General features: G+C 40.2%; 1 protein-coding gene across 3 annotated transcripts; it reads right to left on the reverse strand.

Annotated features, from left to right (window-relative positions):
* Window positions 1-185: 185 nt before the first annotated feature.
* sytl2b (synaptotagmin-like 2b) lies at window positions 186-18,243 on the reverse strand. Of its 3 annotated transcripts, none has more exons than XM_088301208.1 (20): window positions 18,096-18,243; window positions 15,734-15,888; window positions 13,577-13,734; window positions 13,233-13,338; window positions 10,790-10,838; window positions 10,629-10,698; window positions 10,172-10,559; window positions 9,343-9,479; window positions 7,317-9,227; window positions 5,520-5,633; window positions 5,385-5,435; window positions 5,213-5,304; window positions 5,041-5,118; window positions 4,576-4,745; window positions 3,274-3,376; window positions 3,002-3,163; window positions 2,167-2,251; window positions 1,644-1,740; window positions 1,362-1,567; window positions 186-1,103 (listed from the first exon to the last, which is right to left on the reverse strand). In XM_088301208.1, exons 2-20 carry the CDS (start codon window positions 15,832-15,834, stop codon window positions 955-957), a joined length of 4,227 nt encoding a protein of 1,408 aa, XP_088157334.1. In that variant the 5' UTR covers window positions 15,835-15,888; window positions 18,096-18,243; the 3' UTR covers window positions 186-954. The 3 variants fall into 3 exon arrangements, with proteins under 3 accessions (XP_088157334.1, XP_088157331.1, XP_088157335.1); XM_088301205.1 differs by having other exon boundaries at window positions 9,343-9,500; XM_088301209.1 differs by lacking the exon at window positions 5,041-5,118 and having other exon boundaries at window positions 9,343-9,500.
* Between the last annotated feature and the right edge of the window lie 705 nt (window positions 18,244-18,948).

Below are 18,948 nucleotides of genomic sequence, written 5' to 3' on the forward strand. Positions count from 1 at the left end.
AAGAGAAGTAGAATGGCTTGTAAACAGGGGGCCGTAAGCCAGAGAAAAATATTTGCAAAGGTCCAGAGGGGTAAAAGCACAAAAGTATGATTAAATTAATAAAGAATTAAACAATTCAGATTGTCTTTGTATGCGATGCGATTGGCTGGGACCCAGTTGAGGGTGTACCCCGAGTTAAGCCCGAAGACAGCTGGGATAGGCTCCAACATGCCCGTGACCCTCGTGAGGAAAAGTGCATCAGATAATCCATCCATCTATTGTCTGCTTCTCCTCACAAGGGCCGCGGGCGTTGTCAACTGGTTGCCAACCAATCGCAGGAGTTAATAGTAGATGGATTATTATATCGAGCTTTTACTTACGAAGGAGATCAAAGTAACACTCAAATTTTCTACAACTTGTGTTCATTTGTTAAATTGATGTTGCCAATTGAAGCTCAACTTTTAAATAAATATTCTGAATAGTGCACAAATGTTTTATTTATCTGATTGTTTTTTCCAGTAGTCGGGATACACCCTGAACTGGTTGCCAGCCAATCGCAGGGCACACAAAGACAAACAACCATCCACGCACACTCACACCTAGGGCCAATTTAGAGTGATCAATCAACTTACCATGCATGTTTTTGGAATGTGGGAGAAAAACGGAGAACCGGGAGGAAACCCAAGCAGGCACGGGGGGGAACATGCAAACTCCAATTTTCAATTTCGGGCTGCGGCCTTCTTGGTACTCCGGTTTCCTCCTACATTCCAAAGACATGCATGCAAACTTGTTGAGTGAGTTATTTATTATAATTATTTTTTTTAATTTGACACTTCATTATTCTCATTTGTTCTTGTTCGGCCCGTTGAAAAATTAATAGAAAAGAATTCCATCAAGAAGTCATTGTGGCTTTTGGCTTGCGGATTTCCAAATGTTACTTTTGAAAGCTGTACTGCAAGAATAATATACTTCAACTTATTTGAAGGCCGTTTTGGCGGAGCTCATCATGCGCAGGGGCAGCACGCCCTCCGCCCATTCGTTGGGCGACGCCACCATGCGCTCCCACAGCGCCACCTCGTTGGGTGTGGAGTCCATCCAGTCCACCGCCGAGCCATAACTCTTTCCTGAAGAAAGAGTGAATCTTTAAATAAAGTTGGATTTCATGATTTAGTACAGTCGAGAGACATGTTGTCACTACAGACAATAGAGCTCTGGATGTTGACGTCACGCATCCCACAATGCACTGCGCTCAACATAAATAACATTGCTGTGGCAGTAGCGATGTAAAGATAAATCCAAAATTGATTGAAAACGTTTTTTGTTTTTTTTAAACCATCTTTCTATTACAAATCGAAGTATTTGACGGTGATCAAGTACAGTACCCGTGCCGGCTCCGAGCCTGAGACCGCCCAGCAGGCTGCTGGCCAGCTTGTCCCGATCCCAGACGGTCAGCTCCACGCAGGCCTCGGTGAGGTCCACCTCCCTGATGCCGTCGTACACCATGGTGTGGTTGAACACGGGATCCGCCGTCCTCCTCAGCACGCGCGTCTTCTGACGACTCTTGCGGCTCGTGTCAGGCAGTACGAAGCTGGAAAAGGGCGAGAGAAAAGAGTCAATACATGACGATTTCAGCCCTAAACATTTCCAGTTAGTGCCGTGCGTACCATTTGACGTAAGGGTCGATGGAGGTTCTGATTAAAGGCAGGCTCTTGCATTCTTTCACCCAAATATGAATCTCTCCTGTGGTGGGAGTGTCTTTAGCTTAAGCAATAAAGAGAGAGAGATTATTTTCAGCATTTTGGGAGATTCATCGATTCCACCCATTACAGTAAACCCTCATTTCAGACCAAATGAGAAGCCACATTCCTCTCATCTTCAATGCCATCAGGATAAATAATAAATAAAAAAATTTAAAAAATCAAGCCGTTAACAAGGGACAATTTTTTCCAACAACTTTGTTTTCATATCTGTAATTTTTGCATAAAAGTTTGTTTGGTATCAATAGAAACAAACCAAATCCCAAAATTGAAAAAACAAAGCTTTTTCAGAATTTTGTCAATGTCATTTGCTTTTTCTGTGAGCAAGAGGGGAAAAATTGGTAAAAATCATAAATGGTACTTTGATGGGGAAAAAAAAACTGCGTTTCATTCTAAGGAAAGTGCTGCACTTATTATTATTTTAAAATACCTTCACTGTGGATGACCCTAGGCAGGAAGCGTACAGACAGTCTCATTTCCCCTCGTCCACTTGAAAGCACCGGACTTGTTCCTGTCTAAAATAGAGGACAAAGGCAGCATGAGGTTGCAAGATTTCTTAAAATTGGTTGGAGTGAGGCTAAAATATTTACTTTTGTTTGATTTTTTTTTTTTTTACATGCAGTTTTTTATCTCATCACAAGATGGTGCATAAGTACTAGATAAGGCATCAACGTATCAACCCATTTTTTGACCATGTTGTAATAACACGGTAACATATCGTAGATATTTGAAGTTAAATTTAAGTTCATGAATGGACATGAATAAGTGGGACTCAATGCCAAAAAATAAAGCACACTGTTTTCTTTTTTTTGTTTCCCAAGAAGACGCATCCACAAGAGTTTCTCCTCGTTCGCCCTCGGAAAGAGAAAAATCAAAAGCTTAAGCTAAAAAATGTGACCACATTCTTCAACAACCAGTTAATGCATCAAAACCTCTTAAAGTCCAACAGTCTGTTCCTTGATCCTCAGTTATGTTCATACTTTGAATACTTGACATTTTTCATTCCAGGGTCAAAAGTTAAAACAACAGAACTGTCATGCGTAGTTTCAACATTTAATCACATAATTCTTTAGTGCATGATTAGTGTTCACGTACCACACTTTTGACATAAAACGAAGCTTTACGTTTCGAGGTAAAGGTTTTATGATGGCCACAGTTTGACTATGAAATGGCATCTCTGTTATTTTAATATGAGCAACAACGACTGTCTGACCGCGTGAGCGTGTGCGCGCTCGTGTGTGTGTGCGTGCGTGCACGTGTCTTACCCTGGCTTTCAGTAGTAAGTCATTCATGTGGGTGTGGTCAAAGTTCCACTTGGAGAGGTCCATATCCACCTCACCCAAAAAGTTGTTGCGGCCAAACGTGTCATGATGCCACACGGAGAGAACCAGCGTCTGGGTCCTGAGATAATCTATGCTGACGCGATACTGAAAAAACAGGTGGAAGCAAATTAATGAAGATGATAAGAACAACAACATGCTGTATAAATTGGTGTGACGTGCACATTAAATGTGGGAAAGTGTCGGTGCGCACCTACCCTGAGGATCTCATTGAATGTCGGATTAAGTGTCTTTTTCTTTACAGATGTTTTCTTTTTCCCCAGGTGAATTTTGTCAGGGACAAGGTAACTTTTGACATAGCTGGGGCAAACACACACAAATTTGGTTGGGAGCAGAGATTTATCACATGAGTAACAGCAGCTGGCAAAAAGTAGATAATTATTGTTTCACTACATCATCTATTTTAGCTGCTATACAATATATTCGTTTTCAATTTAGCTTTTCTTTTTTTTTTAAAGTCGTGTTATTTTTTAATATTTTTTTATTTTATACTTGTATTTCTTTTAATTCCAAAATATGTTCTATTTGTTCTTTATTTTATTTATTAGTCCACTAAAATAGGAAAGGAGCGTCCAGAAAAGTACTATATAAATCTGATACACTGTTATTATTAAAATTGTCACTGTGAGAAATCCTTTACTGAATCCAAAATAATCAAAGTGAATTGTGAATCGTAAATCTCATCGAAACAAATCACATTTTGTAAGTCTGAATCGATACCCAGCCCTACCTCTAGTAGAACTTGGCACGCTATTTACGTTTGCTGATGTTACCTTGGCGGCTAACGCTAACGTGATCTTATTTAGAGTTGTCTGTCTTGAATTCTAATCATTAAAATCAGTTCCAAACAACAAATATACAGAGACGATGACAATCAGAAAATAGTTGGACTGACGCAATCGAGCATTGGCATATAGACAATTGGTTCAAACATGATTCAATCGTGTGAAGGCAAAATCTAGCACGTTCATTTGGAAACTCCCAAAGCGTCAATTTCCCCTTTCCTTATTGCTGAAGTCATAATACACATAACACGTTATACTGTTGGCAAATTGGTTTAAAATGTAATGATATTGCCCCAGAACATTGCACATGAATGTAAAAGGTGTTTTTCTTTTACACTTTCATCTATCATGACTCCAATTTAATTTGCAAACTGGCAGCAGCGAAAGACTAAATTTGGTTTCATTTGACGGGAGGAAAGAGCCAACCAAATGTGATTACGTGTGGAATGCTGTTGATTTAAGATACCAGACTTAATTTGTTTTTTTTTTATGAGAGGAAAGCTCCAGCAAGAATGTGATTATGTATGGAATGCAATTGATTCATGATATCTCATTTTGTCAATTGTGAAATTGCACGAAACCCGGCTTGTGAAAATACGCTTGTGGTAGGGAACAATCAAAACAAATTCCATCAAGCGACCAGATACTGTAAAATACGGGCCTCAGATTTCTTACTCCTGAATAAGAGTCGAGTGGTACTTCTATCGTACTCACGGGTCTGAACGGCCTCTCTTGGGGTCAGCTGCCGCCAAGTCTCGGCACTGGGCCACAAAGATGTGGAACTCTCGGAGCTTTTGCACATAGTTGATGGAAAACTGGATGCTCCCTTGCACATCCACGCTGCCAAAGTCACCGCTGTACATGGTCATTACGCTCCCGCTGAACTGCCGGCCAACACACACGAGAATCTCAGCTCTCGGTTTAAATCAAAGGAAGGTGAGGTTCAGGACCAAAAAAAAAAAAAAAAAGAATCATGTGGAATCATCTTTACAACATGCGGTGAGTTCCTCCTCCGAGAGACTGTTTGTTTGCTTTGGTGCTGCAGTTTTGGTTAGCAACAGAGTTTAAATGGCCTCACGCTTAGAAGTCTACGTATGAATGGCGCATGAACTTGTAAATAGGTAGCAAGCAGTTAGCTTAAGCGGTTCACGAAGCAGCGAGTGAGTGAGTGAGACGTACAGACGACACAGAGGCCAAGTCATAGGTAGAGTCCATCGTGTGTATTCCTTGGTGGAAAATGTCCTCATAGACGTCATCCTGCAACACACACGTGGCGTATCATGCATGCAGGGATGGGCAGAGCATGCCGGATGCTAACGTCGAGTTTTCCTTTTATTTATTTATTTTGTACCTCCTTCTGCGAGAACGAGGGGACAGACTTGCTCATCTTTTTCAGGTGCTCCTGTTCTGAGAACAGGCGTGAAGAAGGCGGAGTTATGGGACCTAGGATAGAAGGAAGTACAAGCTGAGGAAATTCAAAACAAGCCCGAAATATTTACAAGGACATGGCTTAAGATGGCTACCGTCGCTGATTCGCTTCGTGTCAGTCTTGGGCCCTTGTCTTCTTTCTTGTCCTATCAGAGAGGATTAAGTCATGCAAGTGGAATTAAAGGAAAACAAAAACTCCTAACAGTGAGGATGACGATGATGATGCTCACTTGGTGATAAAGACCCCGCCAGGTCCTCCATACTTTTTGCTAGCCCTTTAGGCCGGGCTTCTGCTCGCCGCAACGCTTTCCTCACCGGATTCTCCTCGTCATCGCCATTTTTGCCTGACAAAGGAAAAAAAAAGGGGGTGCGAATTCATAAATAGAAACATTAATTTCAAAGGCAATTTAGGGCAAGCTTGATTAGATTGTGCTTAGTTCACGGCTGTCCTTTTTTTTTTTTGTTCACAGCAGTTGCTTCGATGTAGTTAAGCAGCACACACGCTGTTAGAGGATTATCCGAATGCAAGGAAGCCACTCGTTTGAGTAAATTTAAACTGAAACTGAAATGTGTTCTCATCGTTTGAGGTCATCAATAGAGCAGTGTACTCCCAGGATTAGAATGACAGGTGGGACCGTATAATTCGGAATTTTCAACGTCCTACGCAGAGGAGTTGCCTTGATCAAGCTGTCTGTGTAATAATATCAAGCAACGATAAATGTTCTTATGTTGTAAAAACAATGGAGTGAAAGAAAGAAAATGTTAGCATTACTGGTGTGCCTGAAGAATTTCCCCAGCCCACAAGCCAAACATCAGCCAAAGACTGTGAATGTTGACAAGAGAAGAACCTTGGCAAACAAAGATAACACCGACACGGATACAGAAAGGTGTCCCGTGTTTGTTCAACATTTCTGCCACCTGAGATGGTGTTGCTGCATTTTCATGGCAATGCTATTTTGATATTCTTTCTATGTTTTTGTCCATTTAGATTTTTAACTCAGGGGTGGGGAAACTTTTTGATTAGTGGGCCACAATGGGTTCTAAATAAGAAGTTTTCAAAATAAAATCTCCTTTATACTCTGACGATTAATAAAATATTTGTTGTTCAGACGGTCGTCACTAAATGGTTGGGAATCCATGGGCTAGGGGATGTCCTTCCCAGACTAGATGGCTTTGGCCTTGACAAGGATCTGTTTTTTGAAACGAGCCTGCCCATCAAAGGTTGCACCACATGTGGCCGACCAACAGAATGACCAGTCTAAGCAATATAAAAAATGAAAAGCTCATGGGGTCGCCAAGTTCTCGCACTAAGACAATATTTTTTTGTCATAAAATGAATTGAATCAAATTATCCTTCCATAAAATAATCAATCTTTCTAATTACAGTTTTCACTCGCCTACCTTTTAAATACAGCTTGGATTGCGTTCCCACTCAATGATGGTGTGAATGCGAGTGTGAATGTTTTGATACAGACTCGTCCAAAAGTATTGGAACGGAAAGGTCAATTCCTCTGTTGTTAGTCTATACTAAAGAAATTTGGGTTTCAGATGAAAAGATGAATTTGAGGCAAAAGTTTACTATTCCAGCATTTTTTCATTTGTCGCTCTCTTTTATTTCTTCTCATTGAAATTTGTTTAACAGTTTCGGAGCGAACACCTTCTGTTGGAACTCACCCACTGTTCAAGTGAGCAAAATGCTTTTATTTATTATTTTACATCGATTACTTAAATTTCAGTTTGTTTTTGGCTTTGGGCTTTACTCGTGAAACCTGCATTTGCTGGAGACCAGAGAACTGTCTATGCGATGTAAGATGGACTTCTGAACTTGTGACTGATATTCATCTTTTGATCTGAAACTCAAATGTCTTCAGTATACACCAAAACAAATGATTGTTCCTTGCCCTTCCAAATTTCAGAGATGTGATTGACTGGCAACCACCAGTCCAGGGTGTCTGTAATCAGATGCTCCCCTCAACAGGGTTGATAAAAGAATCAGAATAAAACAAGGTTTGATGGATGTTACTGACATTTAAAAATGTTCCTCGACTTGGACCAGGACTCGGACGTGCTGCTTCCAGGTGACTCGGGATCAGCACCTGTGCTGCTGTCATTTATCCATGCGTGGCGTGGACTCATCTTGGTGTTCTTCTTGAATCTTTGCTCCTCTGAGCCTGTAGGGGTGCTGGTCCTCACAGGTCCGGCAAAATCCTCGGAAGCGTCCTCCTCGGGTGGCAGGGTACCCGGCTCGTTGGTCATTCCCAAATAGTGGCTGTAGTCTCGAGGCACGAAGGCCCTCGCGAGGGGGGTCTCGGTTCCATCCGATGTTCGCCCGACGCTCTGAGCGTGATCGCCGCTCTGCTTCCTGCTTTGCGAGTGGACGGGGCTGACTTGGATCTTAAGCGTGGTTTCTTCTGGATCAACGAGGGCAAACATACTGGTGGCCCGACGCAAAGACCTCCCGCGACTGCTCGAATGGCTGAAGCTGTCCTTTCTTCTCCTGGGAGAATGTACCTCCTTCGTTGGAGTTGGTGTTGCTCTGTCTTCCCTGCTTGAGTCTTTCAAGATCTTTTTGGGCTCTTTTGGCAGACCCGACTTCAGATGGTTCTTTTTGTTGTCGTCTGCAACGGGAGATGTTTCAATGGGAGACGAGCAGTGTGGCTCAGGCTCGGAATAATTTAATTCTTGAGATGGTTGTGAAGTATTGACTTGTCTTTTGGGGCTTGTGGGCTTTGAGTCGGTGGTGGCTTCGTCCCAGAACTCCAGCAGGCTGTTAAACTGTGCTTGGCTCCCGCCAAGTGTGGGCGACATTTTATCTATTCTCTGGTTTAGAGGCAGACCAGTCAAATAGTTTCTGTTGGAATCTTCTCCATCACTGCCTGAATTATTGTCTATGGCCCGCAAGTCGAACTCTGATTTCGTGAACCTCTTGTTCAGCTTTGCGCCCCGGGTCCCCTTGGCTAGACCGCCATTAAACGAGGTTTTGCTTGCCTCCTGTTCCCAGAAAGATTTGAGCTGTTTGATCTTCTCTGCTGTGCTTTCTTGCCGAGGATAGTTCTGTCTTTGGGGGGAATGAGGACTATCTGTGGCTTTTGTTTTGGGTGACTGAGTGTGATCTTGGCTGGAATTCCCAGGTGTTTTGCAGATGTTCTTTACATCTTTCCCACTCATCTTGACGTCTGTAAAATGGTGGCTTTGAGACAAATGGTTGTTCTCTGACTCTGGACTTGGGAGATCTCTGGACTGGTGAAGGGTATCTGGTTGACCTAAAGAGACTTTAGGCGCTGGACTGGACTGAAGAGGAGATTTTGGCTCTAGTTTCTCATCAAATAATAGCTCCACGTCTGAACCTTTCCTGTCCGCTACTTGGGAACTTGCAGACTTACTAGTATCAGGGTTCCCCAGGTAAAAACTACCGAAGTCTTGGTCATGTTCCAATCCCACATGCTGACTTCCGTTCACTACATTTGCGACGTAGGTTACCTTGTCATAGAATACGCCAGAATGACGGTTTGGGCTCTTCTCGTTTCCTTCGCTCTCTCCTCTCTCAGCGTTGTCTCCAGGTATTATGGATGTCATGGTTTGGGGGTTTTTGTTGCTGTTATCATCGATTTTCACATCCCTCATCATCTCACTGGCCGTTGCTTCTGACTGATCGGTTAACAACTCAACTGATTCCTTCTCCGGAAAACTGACATCTTTCTTTAAGATCTCCTTGCTTCCCAGCAAATGCGTCTCACGGTGTCTGTCCGGGTTCCTTGAGTCCAGCCAATCGCTGCTGTCAGTGCTGCGGTTGAACCAGTCGAGCACTTTTGAGATGGAAACCTCGTCGTTGCCGGTGGGACTGGAGGTTTGGGTGGTCAACTTGAATGAGCGTTTTTGTTGGGATCTCTTCTGATCGGAGGACTCGATAAAGTTGATGTCATAGGATACAGGAGGGTCTAAAAGTAAAGAAAATAGCGAGCTACAGTAGGAAGGTAGCATTTGCCATTCCCTAGCACAGGCTTAGTCTTAAGAGACAACTAATTATTTTATATTGTACAGATCAAGACTTACCTGCGGTTCTTTGCCATTCGGGCTCCTTCACTGATGACATCACACTGCCGCCAATCACTGGATTATAATCCAGGATTCTTCCTATGGTCTGGTGCTCTTGAAGGGTGGAATTGTCTTTGTTCACCTGTGCTGTGTCTCTGTCAAGTAATACATCACCTCTTGTAGATGTGATGAATAATGAATTCAGTAAAAAGCTTGTGCAAGCAGAAGCAGGCGGTGTGGTAACCAATAACCATCAGGTGACTTCAGCCAATCAGAAGACATAAGAAAGTTAGTTCCACAAAGGGCGCAATAACAACAGCAAATGTTAGATTTTAGGAACCTTAAACACATTTTACTTGTGGACAGATCCAAAATGCATTTAAATACGCTCTAAGTATATGTTTCTTTTGCTATTTTTTTCTTATTTTGGTCCAATATTTAGAAAAAAAATGAATTTATCAGAAAAACATCTCTACAAGCGGTGCCAATAATTATGGAGGTCAGTGTAAGGTATCTGCAGATAAGAAGCATACACTCAAATGTTTGGCAAAATTATCAATGTCAGGCAGGTGGTATTTACAATTTGGCAACGTGTCCACTGCATGCGCCACATGTACGGATCTGCTACGCTAAATGTCAAGTGTAACTCAGCGGCTTGGTGATGAAGTGCTGACTTTATGAGAGAAAATAAAGTGGATTTTTTATTTTTTACTGTCTTGAGTGCTGGATTTTTTAAAATTTACCGTCTGGGCTAGTAGACGCGCTAACTTTGTCACAATTGGGAATTCTTTTAAAATATGACAAAAAATGTCGCCTTTGAAGATTATTCTCAAAGATTTCCACTCACCTGTCGGCTATAATGGGAGCTGTCTTTCTGTCTCCATCCAGACTGGAATTAGATAAAAGCTGAGAACTACCATGCGGGAGGTGCTGAGGAATCTCTGTAGATGGCGACAAGTGGGCTGACACCGCAACTTCACCGGTAGATTGGTTGGAGCTCCTACCCGAACCCTGATGGAGGCTTTGTCTTGAGGCAGGAGCAACGCTGGCCGAGACCGCCTGGGGGTCCGGGGCTGCGCCGCTACTGTCCGACATGCTCGGGGTCCCCCTTGAGAACAATGTCCTCTTTTTGGGAACGGGCCTGCAGCCTGTAGAGGAGCCGTCGGATGTCACGGAGGTCCCCGACGTCTGACTGCTCCCACCTGGTTGCCGATGCTTCAGGAGGGAGGTGCGCTCTAAGGAGGGGGAAATACCATTTTGAAACTTTGCTGTCAGATTGATATGCCGCAAGATGTTTTGCTCACCAGTCTCAGAGAGCTCTTCGGTTGGATTGACAACAACAAAGGAGGATCGATTAAAAGGGTTGTGTCTTGTCTGGAAGGAAGACAGACACATAATTAACAACAGCCAATGACTAAAGAAAACATACTCACACAAAATGTATATTTTTCCAAGACTTGCCTACCATTCTTGGAGAACGGACTGCCGACATCATATCTTCTTTCTTTGCATTACTAAAGAGAAATTATAATTAATTTAGCAACTCTGAACAATTTGAGGAAAAACAAACAAACAAAAGTGTCCATTAAAAATCTTCAGTGCTCATTTCTGAAAATATTGTGAGTGAGCCGTTCTGCACCTACATAATCTAGTAGGCGGGGAGAAGATCCAGAGTCACTTTCAAGCAATAGATTGAGCGGAAAAATAATGCACAATACGTCTCTACGAACATCTAATTATAAATTTTAAAAAAAAATTTTTAAAAAACTTTCACATTTTTGTAAAATCAACTGATCTGTTCTGGAGTCAAACTGAAACTGCAGTAAAGCCTTCATTAACTGTACACAAATAAAATAAATAAAACTAATAAATAAATAGATAAATAGATGTCATCTTATGCTGTTAACATTTATTTTAAGATGAGCAACCAAATTCTTCTACACTTAAATGAGTTGCATTTCCTATTCTACGGTTATCATCACACTTCCCCCCGATATTACTAATGCTATCACAAAAGACAAAGCAAAACACACTAGTGAGATTGTCCTTTAAATGCTCACTGAGCTGGTTTTTCATGAGGATGACATTGGAGAAAATTTGTTAAACTTCATTCATTACCCATTTGGGAACATTCCACTGTAATTCTTAGGGGACAGCAGGGAAATATTCACAGCTTTTCACTTTTCACACTTTTTGTTGTGTTGTAACCTTGTTCTAAAATGGAATAAATTCCCCACACAAGACCCCATAGTAACAATGAAATCAATTTGAGATTTTAGTAAATTTAATATCAATACAAAAGTATGGGAAGAAATCAGATCTATTCATAGTCTTTGGTGTAAACCACAAAATTGGGTTTAGCTGCATGCTGTCGCCATGAATCATCCTTGTGCTTTTTCTTCAACTTAAGAGGGTCAAATTTTATTCAATCTTAAATAATTTTAAGAGGTGAAAAAAAAGTAGTTTTTTTTTTTTTTAATTTTTCGAATAAGGCTGAATAAAGCTGTAAAATATGAAATAACGCAGAAGATATATAATGTGTGAGGGGGGAGCACTTAGTGTAATAATACAGTAGGCAACAAAGCTGTGCACTTCAAGGATTTACTGTAAAATACACACTTGGAGTGGTAGCACAAGGTTTAAAAAAAAAAAACCTAACTCAAATATTGACGGTGTTAACAAACCACAATGAAGATGTTGTGGAAGTGCCATTTTGTTGGCCTAAGAAGTCAACAACCCCTCCAAATGATTCCACAATGAGTCAATAACCTTTATTCAATCTAGAAACAAAAATCCTCAAAACATATTCCCTTTCATGGGATTCCAATTGCCCAAAATTGGCTGTGTCACAGCAGCAATTCCTCGTTCCAATTCAATGGCATAGAGACTACTATTGAGTTAAACACTTTGCTTCACATGCACGCCACAAGGGAACAGTGAAACTCATGTACAGCACAGTATTCACAGCACCCATGCAGGCTGCTGGCCTCGTAAAAAAAAAAGTCGCATATTCGCTTTTGGCACTGCCTGTGTTTACACGTGGCGAGTCACAAGACACACACACTGACACACAGTTACATACTCATTACCACACACAGGTAGTGAGGGAGAGGCTTAAAACAGAGCAAAAAGGCTTGAAAAATGCTTTGTTTAAAACCTGAAAGAGATTTCCACATGGGAAAAGTGGCAAGACACTCAACAGTCAGTGGAAACCCAACAGATAAGGGCAGACTCTGGTCTATTATGACTTTCCCACATAAAACTATGACGGAGAATTAGGGACATATTGAAAAGATTAAAAAAACCAAAAAAAAAATAGTACAATCATCTGATATAGTTGGAATGTTGAGAGAAAAAAATTTATTGACAAAAGGTTGCAAGATGGAAAAATGTCAAATGTAACCAGAAGAAGGTGCATTTTTCTTTCAGACCATAAAAAGTAAAAAAAGTTGTGTAACGTAAGAGAAAATAGGGGAGAAAAAATCCATAAATAAATGGTGACATTACAAGAAAAAAAAAAGTAGTGTTGAAAAGTCGTAACGTTACTAGAATACAGTTATACTTTTTGGACAAAAAGTAGTATTGTTATAGGAAAAAAATATGAGTCAAGTCATCCACTTTTGAGAAAAGCCATTATGGAAATAAGTCATAAAGTTCTAAGAATAAAAGTCGTGTTTATTTCATAATTAAGTATTTTTTAGGTGACAATGACAATAAAGTTTTTTTTCCCCACATCTTTTTTTTTTCTTTTCTTACATTCTTGAGAATTTCATTTTGTAAAATTACCGCTTTCTCTGCTCAATTCCGACTTGTGCCTCCAATGAATTCTGCATTAGCCACCCGTGACCGTGAAAAATATCTTCGTTGATTGTTGTGAAATGTGTAAAGTAAAAGAAGAGGAAGTGTACTTTAATTCCTGTGTCGTGTCCAAACATCTGGCAGGTTTCTGTGGCGCCTCCACATCGGAACTTGGGCCGGCGGTTGCTCTCAGTCTTTCCGATCTATAAGCTCCTTCTGCAAACATATGAAGCCTCTGTCAGGGATTATCAGACACACTTCTGGGTGAAGCAGTCTTGCCATTTTCTCTGTACAACTATTTACGACATCAACTCAGTTTATCCGCCTCATCCACAGGTGGAATTGGATTATTTAGACTTTTTTTTTAAGTCATTAATAAATTAACTACACTTTTCAAGGAGCATCTATGGGCTCACCCACAAAGTTTTTGTCATACGCTCACGATGTGGCCTACCTGAAGCACATTTCTGCTTCATGGAAGCCAGGATAATTTCGGAGCCGTGGATCTTGTCCATATGTCTGCGAGACTTGGCTTCATAGAACCACTGGCCTGAAAGGTACTTCAATTTGGAGTCTGACGTCGAACCTTCGCTCAGGATGCTCTCCAGCTTCCTGATGGGGAAAAGAGAAAAGGATACTTTCATTTTTCAATACAATCACAATTAAAAACATATTTTATTGTCACAGTGTCATCATACATTGTATTGATGATGTAATGACAGAATTGGGAAGCCCTCGTGAAGGAGCTTTAATATTTTATGACTCCACGTTGTTTGCCGCAAAGTGTTTTTCTGATCTTGTTTCTAATTTAACTTTTCATGGAGTATGGTGAGATTTCCAGCAAATGTCATTTAGGTTTGGTCATTAACATCTGAGAGCACATCAACAAAATTACAAATCTGGGAAGCCCAAATCCAAAACTTTAATATGATTTAAGACACAATGTGGTTTGTGGCCAATTGTTTTTCCTTTTTTGATTAGATTCAAAATGATTTGAATTCCTCCACAATGCTGCTCTTTGTTTCTACCAATCCATCTATGCAACAGCGTTACTAGTGAGCGTATAAGCAAATAAATCATGTTTGGCTTTGGTCATGTTGTCATCACATGAGTGTAGAGTATATTGCCAAATGCATTACATATCTAGTCAGCAGTGATGGGAAAATGAAGCTTCAAATTTGCTTCATGGACCAGTTTTTGTACTTTTGAGCCCTCTAGATAGCACTGCTGGTTTCAATAAAGGGTTTAAAATATGGCAATTCAGTTTGCTTTCAGCCCAATGTTGAACAGAGAGTGCCAGCTACAGGAGTCCAACAGTACCACAACAGGTTCATGAAGCAGATTTGGAGCTTCATTTACCCATCACTACTAGTCAGCCCTCACTAAAACCTTTCATGTGGTATGAACAGCTGCCAATTGATTTTTGACAAGTTAATTTTGGAAGTTCTTTCTTTTCAGAAGGCTAGCTATTAACTCATTCACTATCAGCCGAGTGAAAAAAATGGATCTTTGACGTATTTATCCGTCAATGGCAGTGAATGAGTTAAATGTTCAGAGACGAGAATTGCACAAGTGTTAAGCCCCCACCCCCACCCCACCCCCAACACTTCATTGTTATGAAACTGTGCCAAAGTGCCTGAATGGGAAGAGAAGATTTATAATGCAGATCGCACCTGCCTTTGAAGAGATAAGTAGCCCGGATGCTCTACATATGACTTAAAGAGGCCTTTTATCACGCGTAAATCCTCTTCACTCCGAGTCAAACGTACACAAGGTCATTCGTCGCAGACACCAGACACTAATCTTTAAACGAGCTGAAATATGAAGCCGCTTTCCCCACCAGCAACAAAGTAATGTGCCAACAGAAATGTGATCATCCAATGAGAATCAGCACATGATGGCGCTCGGGAAAGCGGCAAACATCTCCGTCAAGTGGAAATTGAATCAACAAAAGACGGTGTCATGTGATGAAAAGGCAGGGCAATATTATGGGATGTTGTCATAATCCTCTTACACGCGCGCACACACACGCACACATTGAGAGAACATGCTGGCCGTCTCCACATAAACCTTGAGGAAGAGCATATTGTCTGCTCACATTCTTCATGCCGCTTGTCTTGCAAGGCTTTCAACTTTGGCACTTTGAACCCGATTTGGAGTGAAAAACATGGGGGGCTGAATTTTAAAAATGATTCAGTTAAAATGTATTTTACAAAAGTTTGAAAAAAAAATTCCTTAAAAATTCTTTGTTGTACTTTAACGATAAACACACTTGCACTCAAAATGAGTCAACCTAACTGAAATTGATCAGACTGTCTTGAGCCATTTTAAATGTCCTCGTCTACTCTGTAAGTTTGTCACCAGAAAGCAGGTGTACCAAATTTTGTGGCCAGCGCAAGGGCGCTTCGCCCCCTCCCAATAGCTGTGATTGGCCATTAAAGCTTTTATTTGACATTCTTGTGTGCGCCAGACCATGAGCCTCCTCCTCCGCCCACGTGTCCATGAGTGCACTTCATGTCACATGCCCAGCTGCCACCTTATTATCGTGTTAGTCTATCCCAGGGCTCTTTAACCAAAGGCTCGCGGGCGGTGAAAAGATAAGATGACGAACCTGATTCTCTGCTCCTCGGACCGCTTGAGTTGGGCGTCCCTTCTCAGCACGGTCATGATGACGACACGCTCCTCCTCCGTCAGGAAGGTCAGGTCGATCATCCTTGCTCGCCGTCCTCCTCGCCCTCCTGCAGTGGGAGACGGATTGGGAAACACCTGGAGAAGCACGGGCAGAGAATTGGATTTTTGTGGCAAATGGTGAGATGTCAAGCAAATCATGTTTTTTGGTATGAGGGTATGTTGACAAATCTAATACAGTACATATCTGATCAGACCTCAGCAAGCGAGACCACTAAGGATGTGGGCGTGTTCAGAATGAACAAATGACATTTTAACTCTTGTTAAATGGAGTCGGCCGCGATTAAGTGCCTTGGATCTACTCCAAATAAAGTTCGGATGGTCTAGTAGGCTTTTCCTGTTACAGCAAAATACATGCCTTATCAAAGAACTGTGATAATCGAGTCCAAGCGAGGAAGAACTGTTCTATTTTGGGACTTTGAGATGAAATGGTTTAGGAAAGCGTGCAATGGCGAATTTGACATCTTCAACTTCTATATTGTTTAGATTTGTACATTTAATTTTATTCTATTGTAATATGAACTGTATATCCGGTTGTATATGTTTTGTATTATTTCTTCCACTACATATCATAAAATGTTGATTAATCTATTCAAGTGTGTAATTAATTAATACATGACACGGAATAAGTAAAAAATGTTCAAATAAAATGTTTTATTGAATGAGAATAATTGGATGTTTGTCTTAGTTTGCAAACAAGTAATCTCAAATTATTAATATTATATTCAATTCAATATTGCATTTTATTTCCTCTGCTAACAACGTAACCACATACTCCATAACGTTATATGATAAGGTCGGGAAAAACCTGAGACCAATTTAAAAAAATAACTGGAGCATTTTTGGTATTTTGACCATTTTCATTTTTATCATCTGCAAAGACATGCTTGAAAAGATAATAGTTGGAAAAGGAATTTGACACTTAATGTCAGCAGAGAAATTGATTTTGCAATGGTCACTTAATTTCTTCAGCAAATTTACTGACATGTGACACATTAAAATGTGATTTAATTTCTTCATTTTTATTGCTTGGGATTACCATCAATCTATGTCATTAAAATGTGATCTTTGACTATTTTAAGCAGCATGAGTTGAAAAAAGAAAAAAAAACAGTTAACAAGCACCACACGCGTCCAATTCTCGTATTGCGTGACAAATGAGGCTTTGTGAGGAGCTGCTAGCCACTAAATGCATTTGCACTTTTTCTCCTATCCAGATTTCCAAGCCAGACAAATTTTAGATGAATTCCAAACGCATCAAAAATAACATTTCGACACTCAAGACTGAAATGTATGTATATGTCATGACAATACATAATTTCGTATTTTTCCCTAGTGAACGCAGATGAAAAATAGCATTCTTCCAGAAAAATGTCAGCGTGCGTGTGTTTATACACTCTGAAACAAAAGTTTTATCACTCTAGTGAACTATTGCTATTTCATTTATCCTTGCCTGGCTGCAGATGGAGCACTAACAAGAATTTTGAAGACATTACACACACACGCACACCCCCCCCCCCCCCACCACACACACACACACACGCAGGATATTTGCTGAAGAAATAACAAAATAAAAGAAAAACTGTTAAATTAAATCTTAATGTATTCAGACGATACATTAAACTATTTAATAAACAAACAAAAACATTTTTTTTTAAAATTCAGTTTTGAATATATTTTGAGTTTTGAGTTGCGTTTGAGTTTTCATTTTAGTGCTATATAATAAAGATAATTTTTTTGTGATCCAATTTCCTGAAGCAATACGTGCGAAAAAACGAAAAAAGGACATAATTGGAAAAATATTTTTGTTTACAATACAAACTTTTGGGACGTATAGATTTTTAATCAACCTTTATGACTATTTTATTTGTTTTTGTCTACTCACGTAGGTACACAACCCCAGAGTTGTGTCCTAATTGCTGCCTTTATAAAGACATTGATATTTTTCAATTGACAATTTTCATGAAAATAAAATTGGTAAGTAGTTGTGGGCAACATTTTATATTTTTATTCACATTTATGAAAAGGTTTACATAAAAAAAAACGTAATTTTCACCTTCACTGAACTCTTAATTTGCTACACAATTAACTGTAAGGCAAATGTTGCATTTAGATTGAGAATATTTACAATATGATTGAAATGATCAATTTCGTTGAACTGAAGTGTCTTTTTGTTTTGGTGCCTAATGTAGGAGCACGCTGCACCATATTAAAAGCAGTTTCTGATATTTTGGCTACAAACATTTCGGAGTTTTGTGCAAATATAATATTGAAGCTGTCGCTTACCTTGGCGCTTTAGTTTGCCTCTTGCAAGTGGAAAACAGGAGTTTAGCCACTGTGTTGGCTCTGTCACTGCTGCTTGGATGAACTCAGTTCAGCACACAGCTAAGAGGGGCAGGACTCACTGGAAATGGGTTGGACCATCGGGAACATGTGCAGCCACATTACCTCCGCACTCAAGCACAAATGTGGTTTGCAGCTGGGGAGTTCACTAGAAACGGCTCATTAAACAAAAAAAGGTGATTGAGATCAAAAAGCGTACCCTGTTGTAATAGCAGCCAGACGCCTGAAGGGGTCGTCGGTGTTTGCTAAAAGGGTGTGCAAACTACACTCACCTGTTCTGCAACTTTGAGCTGTCTTGTCCTTCCTGATGAATAATAAACGGCAAAGGAACAGTGTCGAATTTGTGAATTGAATGAAACGACCGAAGTTTAAAGCGCGTGAATCGTGAAGCACATTCCACACTGTCCCTTTAAAAAAAATATGGTGAGAGGAATGTATTTTAGGATATTCAGCTGATCTAGTTGTGAAGTGATGTTCCTGTAAGACACACTATAGGATTTTTAAAATGACAGGTAAATTAATAACTTGTACTGTATTATTAGAAAACATATCCGTTTAGAGAAATGTGATTTTTTTGGGGGCAGATTATTAAAATCACACACACACAAATATATATACAGATTTTAGCATTGACTCAAATTTTGTGGTGTTTGTTGGAATTATTAAAAAGAGGAAAAATCCTGGAAGAAATTTATAAAAAAAAAAATTAAAAAAAAAATCAAAATATATTTACCCCAAGCTTTAATATTTATAGGTACACGTACAACCGATCATTTTTATCAGTTGCCACATTGCA

Source organism: Idiotropiscis lumnitzeri, chromosome 7 (assembly GCF_059441095.1).
Source record: "Idiotropiscis lumnitzeri isolate Australia: NSW breed Sydney's pygmy pipehorse chromosome 7, RoL_Ilum_1.0, whole genome shotgun sequence".
Taxonomy (NCBI): Eukaryota; Metazoa; Chordata; class Actinopteri; order Syngnathiformes; family Syngnathidae; genus Idiotropiscis; species Idiotropiscis lumnitzeri.